General features: G+C 42.3%; 1 protein-coding gene across 1 annotated transcript; it reads left to right on the forward strand.

The window, feature by feature from the left end:
* Positions 1 to 307: 307 nt before the first annotated feature.
* Positions 308 to 14,006, forward strand: LOC127340464 (uncharacterized). The gene is made up of 30 exons (XM_051366207.2): positions 308 to 899; positions 986 to 1,508; positions 2,067 to 2,312; positions 2,448 to 2,536; positions 3,275 to 3,485; positions 3,569 to 3,750; positions 3,856 to 4,095; positions 5,145 to 5,332; positions 6,167 to 6,260; positions 6,350 to 6,406; positions 6,484 to 6,618; positions 7,687 to 7,752; positions 7,962 to 8,075; positions 8,660 to 8,821; positions 8,907 to 9,035; positions 9,133 to 9,234; positions 9,732 to 9,808; positions 9,889 to 10,209; positions 10,734 to 10,988; positions 11,068 to 11,149; positions 11,223 to 11,313; positions 11,432 to 11,461; positions 11,585 to 11,697; positions 11,792 to 11,864; positions 11,959 to 12,079; positions 12,203 to 12,320; positions 12,767 to 12,906; positions 12,986 to 13,043; positions 13,189 to 13,259; positions 13,365 to 14,006. The coding sequence occupies exons 1-30, from the start codon at positions 360 to 362 to the stop codon at positions 13,876 to 13,878; spliced, it is 5,142 nt and encodes a 1,713-aa protein (XP_051222167.1). The 5' UTR covers positions 308 to 359; the 3' UTR covers positions 13,879 to 14,006.
* Positions 14,007 to 14,477: the final 471 nt, after the last annotated feature.

Consider the following 14,477-nt stretch of genomic DNA (forward strand, 5'->3'; position numbering starts at 1 on the left):
ACGGTTGGGGAATAAATCCAAAAAGGTGCTACGGGGTAGCTATTCCACGGGATTTGATTAGCGTCTGACACTGTTTTACCGCAAAATCGTGGGTGGTTGTTGAGAACGAGATTGCGTTGAGATAAATCAGAGACGTGGGGGTATTATTGTCCATCCTAAAAATGTGACACCAGGCATTCACCAGTTTGCTCTTAATAGTAGAGATTCTCAAATTTACTTGCTGAATATGACATAGCCGCCTTCAAAATTGAAAGAGGCTTTGGTACTAATATACTCGCAAACTTTAAACCCTAGAGGAGTAGGAAAATCTCTCTCGGACCCAAATCCCCCAAAACCCTTTTCTCCCTCGGCCCGTCGTCATGAAGCGGAAGCAGAGAACCTCGGCGGCCGCCGCCGCCGCCACCGAAGTCGACGCCGACGAGCCGTCCCAGGCCCTGCTCCCCCTCGACGACTATTCGGGCGACGTCTGCGCCGCCCTCACCGCGCGCTACGGCCGCTCCGCCTCCGCGCAGCACCGCCACCTGCTCGCCACCGCCGCCGCCATCGGCTCCATCCTCGCGGACGACGGGCGCTCCCTCACAGCCGAGTCCTACCTCCCCGCCGTCGTCTCCGCGCTCCGAGCCGCCGGCCCCTCTGACCCGGCCGCCGCTTCCGCGCTCGCCTCCCTCCTCGTCATCCTCATCCCCCACATCTCCTCCCTGCCGCCGGCCTCCGCCTCCGAGTCCGCCTCCTCGCTCGCCGACTTCCTCGCCTCCCCTGACGCCTCCAAGCTCCCCACCGGCACCGTGCGCTCGGTGGTCAAGTCGCTCGGCCACCTGGCGCTCCTTCTCGAACCTGCAGCCGATTGGGGCGCGCCTCTGGAGGCTCTCCTCGCCGCGTCCGTGGATCAGCGCGCCAAGGTGAGGAAACTAGTAGCGGATTTTCAAAATTGCTTGGTGTAGAAACCACGCTCATGTCATGTGCATGCCATTTCTCGTTTTGACAGGTCCGAAGATGCGCACAGGAGAGTGTGGAGAAGCTCTTCGCTTACCTGGAGCGTTCCCGTTGCGGGAAGAAAGCTAGCAGTGCTGCAGTTGGCTTGTTTGAAAAACACATTTCATCCGTGAGAGGTCTTGCCAAATTGGATGCAGACGCCTCCGAGGCTAAGGAGACGGAGGCGGTGCACATGCTAGGCGCGATGGCAGTTTTAGTTCCGCATCTATCTAAGAAGGCAAGGAGTACGGTGTTCTCGGGTGCTCGTCGGCTGTTGACCGCCCGTTTTAGCCCGCTCACGAGGCATGTCCTCAGGCTAATGGAGGCCTTGCTGGAGCATCTTAAGGTTGAGAATGTTGAGTCGGAGTTGGAGAATTTCATCTCCTTGCTGTTGGCCTATCTGCCTTATGATGAGAAGAAGCCTGACGATACCATCATCGCAGCATTACAGCTGCTGAGAAGTTGTTTAGCGAAATTGGCTGGTCACTCAAAATTGTGGACAAAGGCTCTTCCATCTGCATTTGAGGCAGTTTCAGGTTTGCATCTTCACGCTTTTCATGTGCCAGGACTTCATGCAATGATGCTTCTTACAAAATATCCATATGCCCAGTTCAATAGAAATCGTATGCATTTCTAGTTGACTTACCTAGTTAATGCAATGACGCTTCTTTGAGAATAGTGAGTTCTTCTGGTTATCATTATTGTGCGTGCTGACACAGTAGTCCCCAACCATGCTTCGTCCAATTCTATTTCATGGGTTCATTTAGGGAAAAACTTATTCTCTTCGCTCAATTATGAAAGTTTGGACGCTCAGCTATGAAACTTATTCATGGGTTAACATATTTTCCCCCGGATTGCCTTTGTGAGCGCATCTGCTGAAAGTTTGGACGCTATCCTTCTTTTATGTGTATGACCAATGAGAATATATCTATGGGGATTACGTAGGATTCATGTCGATATGCATCTTTTGGTCAACCTTTTCCACACGTATGAGTTGGTGATAGATGTACTTGCGAATTATCTTCTGCTGTATTTGTGTTGTAATGCTTTAGTAATACTAATGTAACTTATTGTTCTGCTTCTCAACTTGGCAGGATACCTAATTCTGGACAGAAAATGTTCTGAAGATATAGCAAAACTGCTAATAGAGTGCATCTATTCTCATGTCGACCAAAGTATTTTGTTGACTAATGAATCACAGCCTGATGCTGGGGATTCAAGTGATGGCGCTGCTGTCAAATCAATCTGTTTGTCTATCAATAAAAGACTCAAAAAGTGTCCTGCTCCTCCTCTTCCTGATAATGTGTTAAAGATCGTCCTGGCTTTGTTTCTCAAACTGGGTATGTACTCTCCCAGCACCTTTTAACCTGCTAATATTTTGTGCATCATGTAGCCTTTCTGCATGCAGATATTCACATTGCCCTGCTTTACACATCGCCCACTAAACACTTTGGTATTTGATAATTCATCTGCAGGGGAGTGTTCTTACATTTTTATGAAAGACATCCTACTAACTTTGTCACGACTTGGTACGAAAATACACAAAGAACCACACCTGAAGAAGGTAAGTTCATTTCTTGATTACTATCACATCCAGAAAAGGACCATCTTAGCTTGTTTTGTAGATGCCACCACCACTTGTGGACATTCAACATTATATGTTTACATATTTAATTTGCCAACTAGCTTTTATTTGTTGCAGAAATGGTCACACATGAGATTATTACTATTTTCTTATTTAAGTGTTACATATCTACTGCATAAAGTAAGGATGAGGGTTGCAGAACATACCACCTGTCAGGCGATACCATTGATACCAATATACAAATAGTGGTTTAAATAGTTCTGAAAAAATTTGAGCTAGATGTAATGAAGCATCTTGCGAAGATTGAATTAGAACGATATACATAAGAGAAAAAAAAGGCAGAATTTAGTGAATAGTGTCTTTTCCTTTTCCTCCTTTTGTCTTCTTTTGTTTTCCATGTGTAAAATTTACATGATAGGATAATACTGTGTTGATGTTGTACATTTTATTCCTGATTTCTTCAGGACCATTACGGCCTAGTAAAATTTTGGCATTGGTATCATGGTATCCACCTAAAATTGTATCACCGGATATGTTCTCCTTGAGCCCCACATAATCTTAGTGCAGAAAGAAAATAACAGAATATCATGGTTTAGTTTATATTCAGTATTTGCGCCACACCTATTTGTATGTGTCAGGTAAAGAGAAACTGCATACACCTTAATTTTTGAACTTTCATTTAGCTACTTTTTTCTCTTAACTTTGTCATATTTGCAGGTTGAGGAGTGCATTGGGGCAGCAATAGTTGCCATGGGGCCAGATAAAATTCATTCACTACTCCCAATATCTTTTCATGAGGATTGGTTTACATGCTCAAATACTTGGCTCGTACCCATTTTAAGCAAGTATGTTTATGGGGCCTCACTGCAACACTTTATAGAGTACATTGTACCGCTAGCGAAATCTTTACGGGATGCTTCAAGCAGGGGTAAAGACAATCAATTCAATAGGCCATAAAGACTCATGTTTGTATGTTATACAACTTCATAATGTTTTCCTTTGTTCCTTTAGCAAAAAAACCACGAAAATGTAAAGAGTTGCAAGCTTGGAGTGATCAATTGTGGAACTTGCTTCCTGCCTTCTGCCGCTATCCGTCTGATGTATATCAGAATTTTGGTTCCTTGTCCAAACTGCTTGTAGAGATGCTGAAGTGTGATCGGTGTCTCTACAAATCCGCTTGTAAAGGCCTTCAGGTTGAGTTCTATACACTGCAATTTTCTTATATTTAATCTTTTGAACTCGTTTTCTACAATGCTTCTTCATTCGTTCTCTCAGATAATTTATCTATTGTGCCCCAGCAACTTATCGATGGAACTAGAAGATTAACTAGCAGCGATCAAGACGTAGAAATCCCTGCAGAAATTTCAGCCTTGTTCACGTCATCGGAGGCTAATAACTTAAGCTGTGTAAGCTTACAAAGATGCTCGAAAAAAGATGCCCGTAAAAGCATGAAAGTCCTGGCATCACATTCTGTGGATCTTCTTTGCACTTTTGCAGATGATTTCCTTGACTCTTCAGAAAAGCGTGCTCACTTAAAGGTGCATCACACACTCAGTTGTTCCTTATATCAGATGATTGTCTTGTGATTGTTTCCCAATTACTTAACTCGGTTACATACGCACATTTTGAAATAGCATCTCATACTTGTGGACCAGCATTTACGATTTTGATTAACTTGTGCATGTTAGATGCATGGATGCTTGTTAAATAGATGATTGTCTTGTGATTGTTTCTCAATTAGTTAACTCGGTTACATACGGACATTTTGAAATAGCATCTCATACTTATGGACCAGCATTTACGATTTTGATTAAGTTGTGCATGGATGCTTGTTAAATAAGTTATATTTGGGAGGCAGTTTTTCATTGAAATAGACGATGTTAGATGCATGGATGTCTGTTAAGTTTGGAATTTGAAACCATAGGCTGGGAGGGAGCTTAAGCTTTACCTACCTGACTCAGTAACCCAGTCCATGTAATTTTACATGAATGCTTCAGCCTTAGGACCTGTTAAGTTGGTGAGGGTGTCATGACTGTTTCACCAGATGCATGACTAAGTGCATTACAAATAAGGAGAAGCATGACCATTTGGAATCCTGTTTGCCTATCCTTAAGGATATTTAACTAAGTGGCCACATGACTTTGTAATAACGATTGCATGACTATGAAGTATGAATTACTTTAAAATATGTAATGCAAAACTCATGCATGGAGTCTTCTTCCTGCATATGGCTTGCTTGTGTATTTTGCTGTACATAATGATTGTGCTACTCCGTATTTTTTTCCTGTGTATGCTGTGTACATGATCCAAGCCTTGCCATTGAAGGACTAAATGCAGGCTTGTGTAAGATGGTTTTCACACATGTTAGAGCCTCAAATCTGTATGTTTATGACAATAATATGCCTCCAGCTCTCATATCGATCTATCCCAGAGTTGTGTTGCAGTATGCATTTTGACATGTGTACTGAAAATTGCTCTGTTCTTACGGATGTAAAATTTTTAGCTACTCGTAAGCCCATATCTTTGTTTGAAGACAAAGCATCTATTGGCCACTGATATTTATTCTGTCATCTTTGTGGTTTTGCAGGATGCTCTGAGATCCCTTGCTCAACTTTCTGGTAGCGCAAATATCTGTAACCTTTTTCTTTCACTAGTTAAAAGATTTGGTTTGGAAGATACTCCATTGGAGCCAGAGAATCTAGAATGTCAAACAAATGAGGTAGATGGAAAAGAAGAAGAGAGCAGTGATGCTACAGCGGAGATAAATAATAAGAGGTTTGCTACTTATCTTTGCCCACATAAGTTATTTCTTTAAATCTAGGTTAAACATTCTTGTAGAAAAACAAACAAACCAAGTAAAAAACAAAATCGTAGGTTCTCAGCAGCTTCAAAAATTCAAAAATTCGTACCATGTAAACGATTACCTACAAGTCTTCATTTTTTTTTTCAATCTGGTAACCTTTTGCAGCGATCTTACCATCCAGTTAATGGTCACCTTGATTACTTCATGCGTTTACATTCCATTCTTGACAATACAATCCACACGGCCTTGAGTTTCACTGTGCATTTAGGGCAAATGCTCTAGGGCATGAGAGAATTAGTAAGATAAATATTAATGATCTTGTGGTTAGTTGTACCAAGAAAGCAAGAATAAATATCTGTACTGGTATACTCATCTTCCCCCAGTTGTGTATTGGTATTTAGCTATTATTAAATTGTTTTATTAGTATATATTAATATTACTGGCCCCTAACTCATGCATCCTAGGTGATTGAGTGGAGCCAACTTGATTTCAAGAAGTTAGCATGAATATGCAGTTATGCTGTTTCGGAAACTGTAGATAACAAGGTTTTGAATAATACAGTTCTCGTTGAAAAACTTAGGTGTTAAATTCATGAAACCATTATCTAAAAAATAATGTCATGGAAACAACCATGCCCCCAAACTAGGATTTTTCTTGGGAGTTTTACCAGATATGTAGGGACTACTACGCTTATTATATGACTATGCATCATCATGTATTCACATGTTGCTATGTCATATGAACACATGATGTGTCCCATCCGGAAGCTTGTTATGCACAATATGATTATAGTTTTGTTTGTGCAGGTCACTTCTGATGGAACTCATTCCCACGCTAGCTGAAGCTGCCGATGAAGATGCGCTTGATTTATTTTTTGGATTCATCAAGTCTTCTTTACTGGTATCCTTGCTAATCTCTGCTCTTATTATGCCCCAAAACCCAACTATTAGTACATTTCATTGTTCATACCTCTTATCTTTTCTCCGCAGAACAACATCAAGTCGTGTGACAGCAGAGCTCTCTTCGCATTAAGCATAATTTTGAAGGTCAGCACATATGCAACTTTTGATTTTGACATGTACCTTTTCCGATATTAATTGTCATCTCATCCCTTTACTTTCAGGAACATCATGGATATTCTTTAACCCAGTTGGATGAAATAATGATGCTTCTTCATGGAATAAAGCCAGATTCTAATAATGCAGTTTTAGAAGGCCAATTAGTATGCTACAAGTATCTGTTGGTTCATATGATTAAGGTAGGTTGATAGTTGTTATTCTCTTTCAATAACAGGTGACATACTGCAAGTATCAAAAGCTTTCCCTTTGCATGATCTCATTTTCGAATTTGCTATGCTGATGTATGTGTGTGTGCCGCTGCAGTAAGTTTTCGAACATGCTGTTCTGTCTGCACAACTGCACATTGTGCCCATAGTGTTATCTTCCTGTCGATATTCTTGCATGCATAAGAGTTGTATTGTGGGAGGTGCTAAGTAATTTCGTTTTTTTTTGTTACACACCTTAGTCAACTTTCATCGGCGTTTGGTCAAGGCCTCAGGGCAGTACCAAGAAAGGAGCCATGTCATGCAGGAATTGCTATTCACATGAACAGTACCCACGTTGACAATGTCATTAACTGTGGAGAAAATGATAGTTGGTTATTTGAACAAGATAAGTTACTTACATTAAATCTGGGGCTAATGCAACTTAAATACGTTGAAACTTGACAACATACATTCTGTACAATTCCAGACTTACAAGAAATAAGAATGTATATCTCATTTAACTTAAATGTGTTAAAAGAGGACATTCAACTAAATCGATTGGTCTGTACTTATGAAATGTATAGATCTGCTGTATTTTAAATAAAAATAAACAACTACAAGTGTCTGAGCTGTGAGCACCATAAGAGCACAACTACTTGTTAATGAGAGCTGCACCCTTTGCATATGTTGACCAACTTGATCCAGAAGGGATCTAACTACAAACTCAAGATGCACCAAAGATAAAACCTAAGACCTTGGGTAATCTCCAATGTTTACTTGTCCATGTACGCCCTCTTGCTACCACTACTTGCCATATCCTGATGGAATACTAGCAGTGTCAAAGTAGTTAGCAGACTAGCTCATCTGTATCCTATGCCTTCCTTTATGGACACACACATGTACCTCCTACCAAGAGAGCATGAAGATATCGACATGATGTTCTTTGACTGCAATACTGCATACATGTTTTCATATGTTACTTTAGTCTAGTTCTATGCTTCGCTTGTCCTGCTTGTTGAATCATGGGATGTGTTTTTTTACTTACCACCTACCATTCTGAAGGTTAATGAAGAGAGCACCAGCAAGAAGGCATTCTTGATTCTAAATGAGTTAATACTTGCATTGAAGGTGTGTTTCCCTAGACTCATGTTTTGATAAATCATGTATTACGGGGATAGCATCATGTCATACGTATGGCATCATCATTTATACAATTATTAATTTATACCGACTTAAAGCAAGGCCGTGAAGAAAGCCACATGGCAAGGTTTTTTTTCCGTCTTCTGCCATCTGTCTTTTTTGTTTCATTCCCTTTTGTTTTCTTATTTTAAATGCAGTCTAAGAAGGAAAATAGAAGAATAGCATACGATGTACTCCTGGCTATCAGTACTAGCTTGAGGAGCTCCGAATCAAATAACGGAGATTCAGATCTTCAACGACTATTCACAATGGTCAGTTAACAATCTTCTCTGCTCTTGAGATGTTTTCCCTATGTTTATTTGATGCACACAAGTAGGGTGCCACGTTGTTTGAGGAGACGATTGTTTCTTGTTTCCTCTTCCTAATCATTGCACCTCAAGTACTTATTTCGCTTTTCATGTAAGAAATCTCGCAACACGATCTCTTCATTTCTAGTTCTGAATGTAGTATTATGAATTGATGTGCCCATTAACTCCTCTCATCTGTATAAATTATTGATGCTTAGTGTATGAAATCTATGCAAAGAAAAAGTCTCATGGAAAATGTAGAACTAAGGTTTATAGTTTTGCAGCAACCAGGCCTGGAAGCAGCCATATAGTCTATATTTTAGAAGAGCAACCTTCAAGCTCTGAGAGCACTACAATGGTGTTTGAGCACCACAGTGATGTTGTGTAAATGTCTAACCTGCATATCTCAGAGTAGAGATGTATCATACCTATGCATTTTCTTGAATTTAGTATCTGCTTCATCATGTAAGCTATATAATTCCACGTGGCAAGTGTTCTTGAATTTAGTAGCTACTTTATCATCTAAGCTATATAATTCCACATGGCAGGTAATGGGATATCTTTCTAGTCCGTCTCCTCACATAGTGAGTGGAGCAATTGCTGCGCTATCATTGCTTATATACAATGATGCTAATTTTTGCATGGAAGTTCCAAATTTGATACCATCAGTTCTAGTTCTGCTGCAAAATAAAGCTATTGAAATAATTAAGGTGAGTTCTGTGTCTTTTGTATACCTTATTAATCGTTTTCCTGTTATAAATGTCTGATTCGTTTATTTATCATATGCAATACAAGGCATCTTTGGGCTTTGTTAAGGTGTTGGTAACATCTTTGCATCCAGAAAAACTATTGAGTTTGCAAGCAGATATCATGACTGGCATATTACCATGGTCATCTTTTACAAAGCACCATTTCAAAGGGAAGGTTAGTCACTGCAATTGTTCCATGGTTTAGTTTCCAATTTTCCATCTCTTCCATGTTCTGTACGGTGCACTTAATAAGATCTGTTCTGATGTTGCAGGTTGTACTAATACTGGAAATATTGATTAGGAAATGTGGATTTGATGCCGTTAACCTAGTAACACCGGAAAAATACAAGGAGTTCGTTAGAGAGGTTGAAGAGGTGAGACTCCCATTCACTAATATTTTCTGACTTGGCTGTGGAAGACAGATCTACATTTGCACCCATTGGATTTTTGTTGTATATTTAAGCCTTTGATGATTTTGGCCAAGCTGCATATAGTGTGTGATTCATCCATATCCACCAATTATGTGTTAGTTTATCAAATTTAAATTAGCAAGCGGGGGTTAGTTCCTTCATAGTCCTCATAAGTTCATAATATAACTCCACTGTGGTGAGGTCGAATGGAGTTTTGATTTCTAGCTATTCACTGCAAAGATGCTGCATTTTTTTTGTTTATGAGCTCTTGTTAGAAGAACTATTCTTTCTCCTCAAATAAAAAAGAGCACCTCTTTAACTACAAACTTTTAAAAGGAAAAACAGCAAATTATGAGGCCACGAAGATCCCCCAAACCATTCCCTTCTCACATACTCAACTAAGCTTACTCGCATGGAAAGAAAAACATAGCTGAAAGTTTATTTATTGCACTTTTTTGCAGGGCCGCAAGGGGAATCATAATCCAGCAGATGGTGCAGAGCCTGAGGCAAATGATCCTGAGGATCCTACTCCGAAGAGGTGAAGCCAATGTCAGCTCCTTTTTTTTTTTTCCTTATCCTTTACTACAACTTATCACTTATATCATTTGGTATATACAGAAGAAAATGGGGCGACTCTAATGCTGAACCTGGGCAAGAGGAAACACCGAAAAGGGAATTCTTCGTCAAAGGGGATAGGAAACCTCACTTTGGGGGTGCCAGAAACCATACTGACAAAGCATCAGGCGGCAAAGGTGATAGAACTCATTTCAGACCCAAATCCAATGCACGGTCAGGAAATAGTCAAAATTACAGAGGCGGTAAATCGCAAGGCCGCGACACGAGGCCCAGAAATGGTGCGTTCAACAGCACACCGAACCGTGGGACGAGACAGTCCGCCCACTCTCCTAGATTCAAGAAGGCTAGGACTGCAGCAACATGAGGTGAAAGGAAGTCGATTTCTTTGCACTGTCCAGCTATCGTCACGCAGACCCATGGATTTCGGCGTTCTGGCCTGAAGAGCATGGTTCCAGTTTAGGACTTGAGCTATGTATTCTGCCCATTTTGCCAAGCTCTACGGGCTGAGTTTTTCCAGTGTTCTGCCAAACCGTAGAACCAGACTGGTGGTTAACAGTGCCAGTCACTTATCCATCTTTTTTTTGTGCAGTAAAATTTTGGCTTCTCAGTGGCTAGATTCGTGTAACAGTTTTTTCTATTCACACAAACATATCAGTGCAACCGCTCCAACAATTTATATAACGAGTTTTTAAAAAATTATGTAATGGCATGTTATGAGCTTTAGAATTTTGAAATCTGATTGGCATTTTCACCCAAAATTCCTTTTCCACACTTTTGGGAAAGAACTGCTCAAGCATTTTGTATCTGAAATTCGGAATTGCGGTTTTTGGAAAGGAAAAGATGTACGGTTGTTGGTCACGGATAACTTTATCCACTCGGACATGAAGGGCTCATGTGGCCCTTCCGGCCCATATACCTGGCGGCCCTCTCTTGTCTTGTCTCTCCCAGCCGCGGTGTCAGATTCCGACCCAGCCCGCCGGCAGCCGCCGCATCTCCACCTCGTGTCGTCTCTGTCGATTGCGGCGGCCGGCCATGGCGGTGGCGGGGCCGGGGCAGCTGAACCTGGACGAGTTCCCCTCGTGGGGCTCCCGCGGCGTCGACTGCTTCGAGAAGCTCGAGCAGATCGGCGAGGGCACCTACGGGTTGGTACCTCCTTTCCTCCCTCTCAACAGCGATTACTCGGTGGTTTTGAATCTAATTCCAAGTCACCGTCGCCGCCAGGCAAGTTTACATGGCGAGGGAGATGGAGACGAACGAGATCGTCGCCCTCAAGAAGATCCGCATGGACAACGAGCGCGAAGGCGTAAGTTTCTTCTTCTCCAACGGCGATGCGATTGTGTTTGTGTGCTTGGTTTGATGTTTCCGTTTCGGCGCAGTTCCCGATCACGGCGATACGGGAGATCAAGATCCTGAAGAAGCTCCACCACCAGAACGTTATCCAGCTCAAGGAGATCGTCACCTCCCCAGGTGCTCCAAACTCACCATGAAACACCACCCTTGAAACTGTAATTGAATTTAGATGCGAGGCTTATTATGGAGCTTCATCATCGGGCTGACGGAAATTCGTATGGTGGAAAATCTGCAGGCCCGGAGCGAGATGAGCAAGGAAAGCCAAGTACGGCTCGATTATTACACTCTTGCAATTCTAGTGCCCTCGGTTTTGCTTGGGGCATAGGATGGAGTTGTTTGTAGGTTCTCTGAGGTCTGACGCGTTGTCGTGTTGTTGAATTGAACGTAGTCGACGGCAACAAGTACAAGGGGAGCATCTACATGGTCTTCGAGTACATGGACCACGACCTCACCGGGCTCGCCGACAGGCCGGGGATGCGCTTCACCGTGCCGCAGATCAAGGTGCGGCTTGCCTTCACGCGCGCGCTGTTTCCCTTTTGGTGTTACGGTATTTATCGTGGTGTATGTATTGATCCTCCGATTTGTCCTGGTCCAGTGCTACATGAAGCAGCTGCTTACGGGCCTGCACTATTGCCATGTCAATCAGGTGCTGCATCGAGATATCAAAGGTATTATTATACTTCGACACCTCCACTCGAATTTTTGTGGACTTGTGATGGCTGCTGCTGAGCTAATATGTTGTATTTGATACTTCCCTTGCAGGTTCTAACCTTTTGATAGACAACGAGGGTAACCTGAAGCTCGCTGATTTTGGGCTGGCGAGATCGTTCTCGAGTGATCACAATGGAAACCTGACTAACCGTGTGATCACCTTGTGGTATAGGTACAGCCTCCTCCGCCCACCCGCAGGATCGTTGTCACAATTGTATTCGTTATGTATGCTTCATTTTTTTGCCTTCTATTTTTTTTCGGGTATTATCTTATTGTTGTTGGATTTTGCATGCAGACCCCCGGAGTTGCTACTCGGAAGCACAAGGTATGGTCCAGCTGTTGACATGTGGTCTGTGGGTTGTATTTTTGCTGAGCTTCTCAATGGAAAGCCAATACTGCCAGGAAAGAATGAGGTATATATGTACCTATGAGGCTTTCAGACATAAGTCTACAGCCAAAGCATTTGTTGCGCTCTCTTGTCGTTTTTACCTTTTATAATGAACCTTCACTTCATCATATTTGTGTATGAATGAACTACTAGGCATCAATAAGTTTTGGTTTTATTTGCGCCATGATCTCCATTGCATTGATTACATGAGTTATGCGGTAGAATACAATTTTTAGCTTCCCTCTATTATTTCTAATGCATTTTAACTTCCTCTGTTTCTCGGTGCTTGAAAGGTTCCATCTAGTCATGCAACCGTTTTCCATTCTAGTCATATACTTCCAGTTTTGATCTTACCGTTTTGTCTAGTTAAATAGCATGGCGTTTGTGATTTAGACCCTTTCGTAGTGCGTGTTTATGTTAAGTTACAGTTATAACCCTTTGTGGTTTTAACGTTTTATGACATTACCGCAGCCGGAGCAGCTAACTAAAATCTTTGAGCTTTGTGGCACGCCTGATGAGGCAAACTGGCCTGGCGTCACTAAAATGCCATGGTACAACAATTTCAAGCCTCCCCGGCAGTTGAAGAGAAAAGTTAAAGAAGCCTTTAAACAGTGAGTCCTATGCTTGGCATTGTTTTGTCGTGTAGCTTTAGTAGTCATGTCTCTGGTGCTCACACTTATGCATTTGCAGTTTTGACCGGCATGCTCTGGACCTTTTAGAGAAGATGTTAACTCTAGATCCATCACAGGTAATGTATACCAAATTTGAGCAGTTCCGATTTTTTTTGATAATAGCTGTTTTATTCAAATGATTGATTATTTCTCTTTCTCAAGGCCCATGCGTTGTAAAGATTTAACATTATTTTATTTTCGTTCCTTCATTTTATTTTGCAGAGGATGCCAGCGAAAGATGCACTCGATGCAGAGTATTTCTGGACTGATCCATTACCGTGTGATCCAAAAAGGTAGTTCTGATGGCTGTTTTCGTTATAGGGCGAAGGAAATTCCTTTCTAGTACCTTTCTTCTGGATCTAAGTTAAATCATGACCATTAAATGTTAAATTATACAGTTTGCCATCATATGAAGCATCACACGAGTTCCAGACCAAGAAAAAACGTCAGCAGCAGAGGCAAGCAGAGGAAGCTGCAAAGCGCCAAAAACTGCAGCATCCTCCTCCACACACTCGCTTGCCTCCGATCCAGCATCCAGGCCAATCACACCAGATCAGGCCCAGCCAGCACAATGCACCTCCCGTGGCAGCTGGCCCGAGCCATCACTATGCAAAACCCCGAGGACCAGGGGGGCCTAACAGGTACCCGCAGGGTGGCTCGGGCTATAATAATCAGAACCGTGGAAGCCAGGGCAGTGGCTATGGGAGCGGCCCGTATGCTCAGCAAGGACGAGGAGGACCTCCTCCGTTCCCTGCAGCAGGTGGCCGTGGTGCGGCTGGCAGCGGCTATGGAGTTGGTGGTGGGCCAAATTTCCCGCAAGGCGGTCCGCCGTATGGCGCGTCTGGTCCTGGCCGAGGTCAGAACTGTCCTCAGGGTGGTTCTCGCAATCAGGGTTATGGGAGCTGGCAATAGTGTATGCCAGTGGCATGGGGTGGTGAAACGCCCGTCCGAGTTTGGAATATTTATTTGTAGAATCTTTTATATTCATGTGCTACTCTCTGGGATTTGCTGCACTAGTAGCTCCTGGAGTATATTGTTTACGACTTCAGCTGTAATATTTTTATAAATGTATGAAATATATCAGCACTAATGAAATATTCTTGTAGCATGGAGGTCTTTGAAAAGTCATTAGAATGTTTGCAGTCAGCTCCTCTTTTGTGTTAGTATTCTTTGCACCAGGTTATCCGTAATTTGAACTGGCACAACCTGTAGTTTAAGCAAAAAATATGTACTTTAGGCATAGGAATCATATACTGTTTAGGATGAATGCCTGCTGCTGTTCAGCATCTGCATGGACTCTGCAATCAGGATGAACTGAAGAAACCTCAAGTGAGACGACTGCTTGCAGCTTCTAGCATGCTAGCAAAATCTTGTTACATGACAAATATTGATGACATGGCAAAAGAATTTTTGAGGATGTAGTGGCGAGGAATGATTTTTCTCCAAATGAAAATTTATGGGGAAATGGCTTCAACAAAGGCATCTGCATCAAAAGGCTGGAGGCCTTGCAA

This window comes from Lolium perenne, chromosome 3, assembly GCF_019359855.2.
Source record: "Lolium perenne isolate Kyuss_39 chromosome 3, Kyuss_2.0, whole genome shotgun sequence".
Lineage (NCBI taxonomy): Eukaryota > Viridiplantae > Streptophyta > Magnoliopsida > Poales > Poaceae > Lolium > Lolium perenne.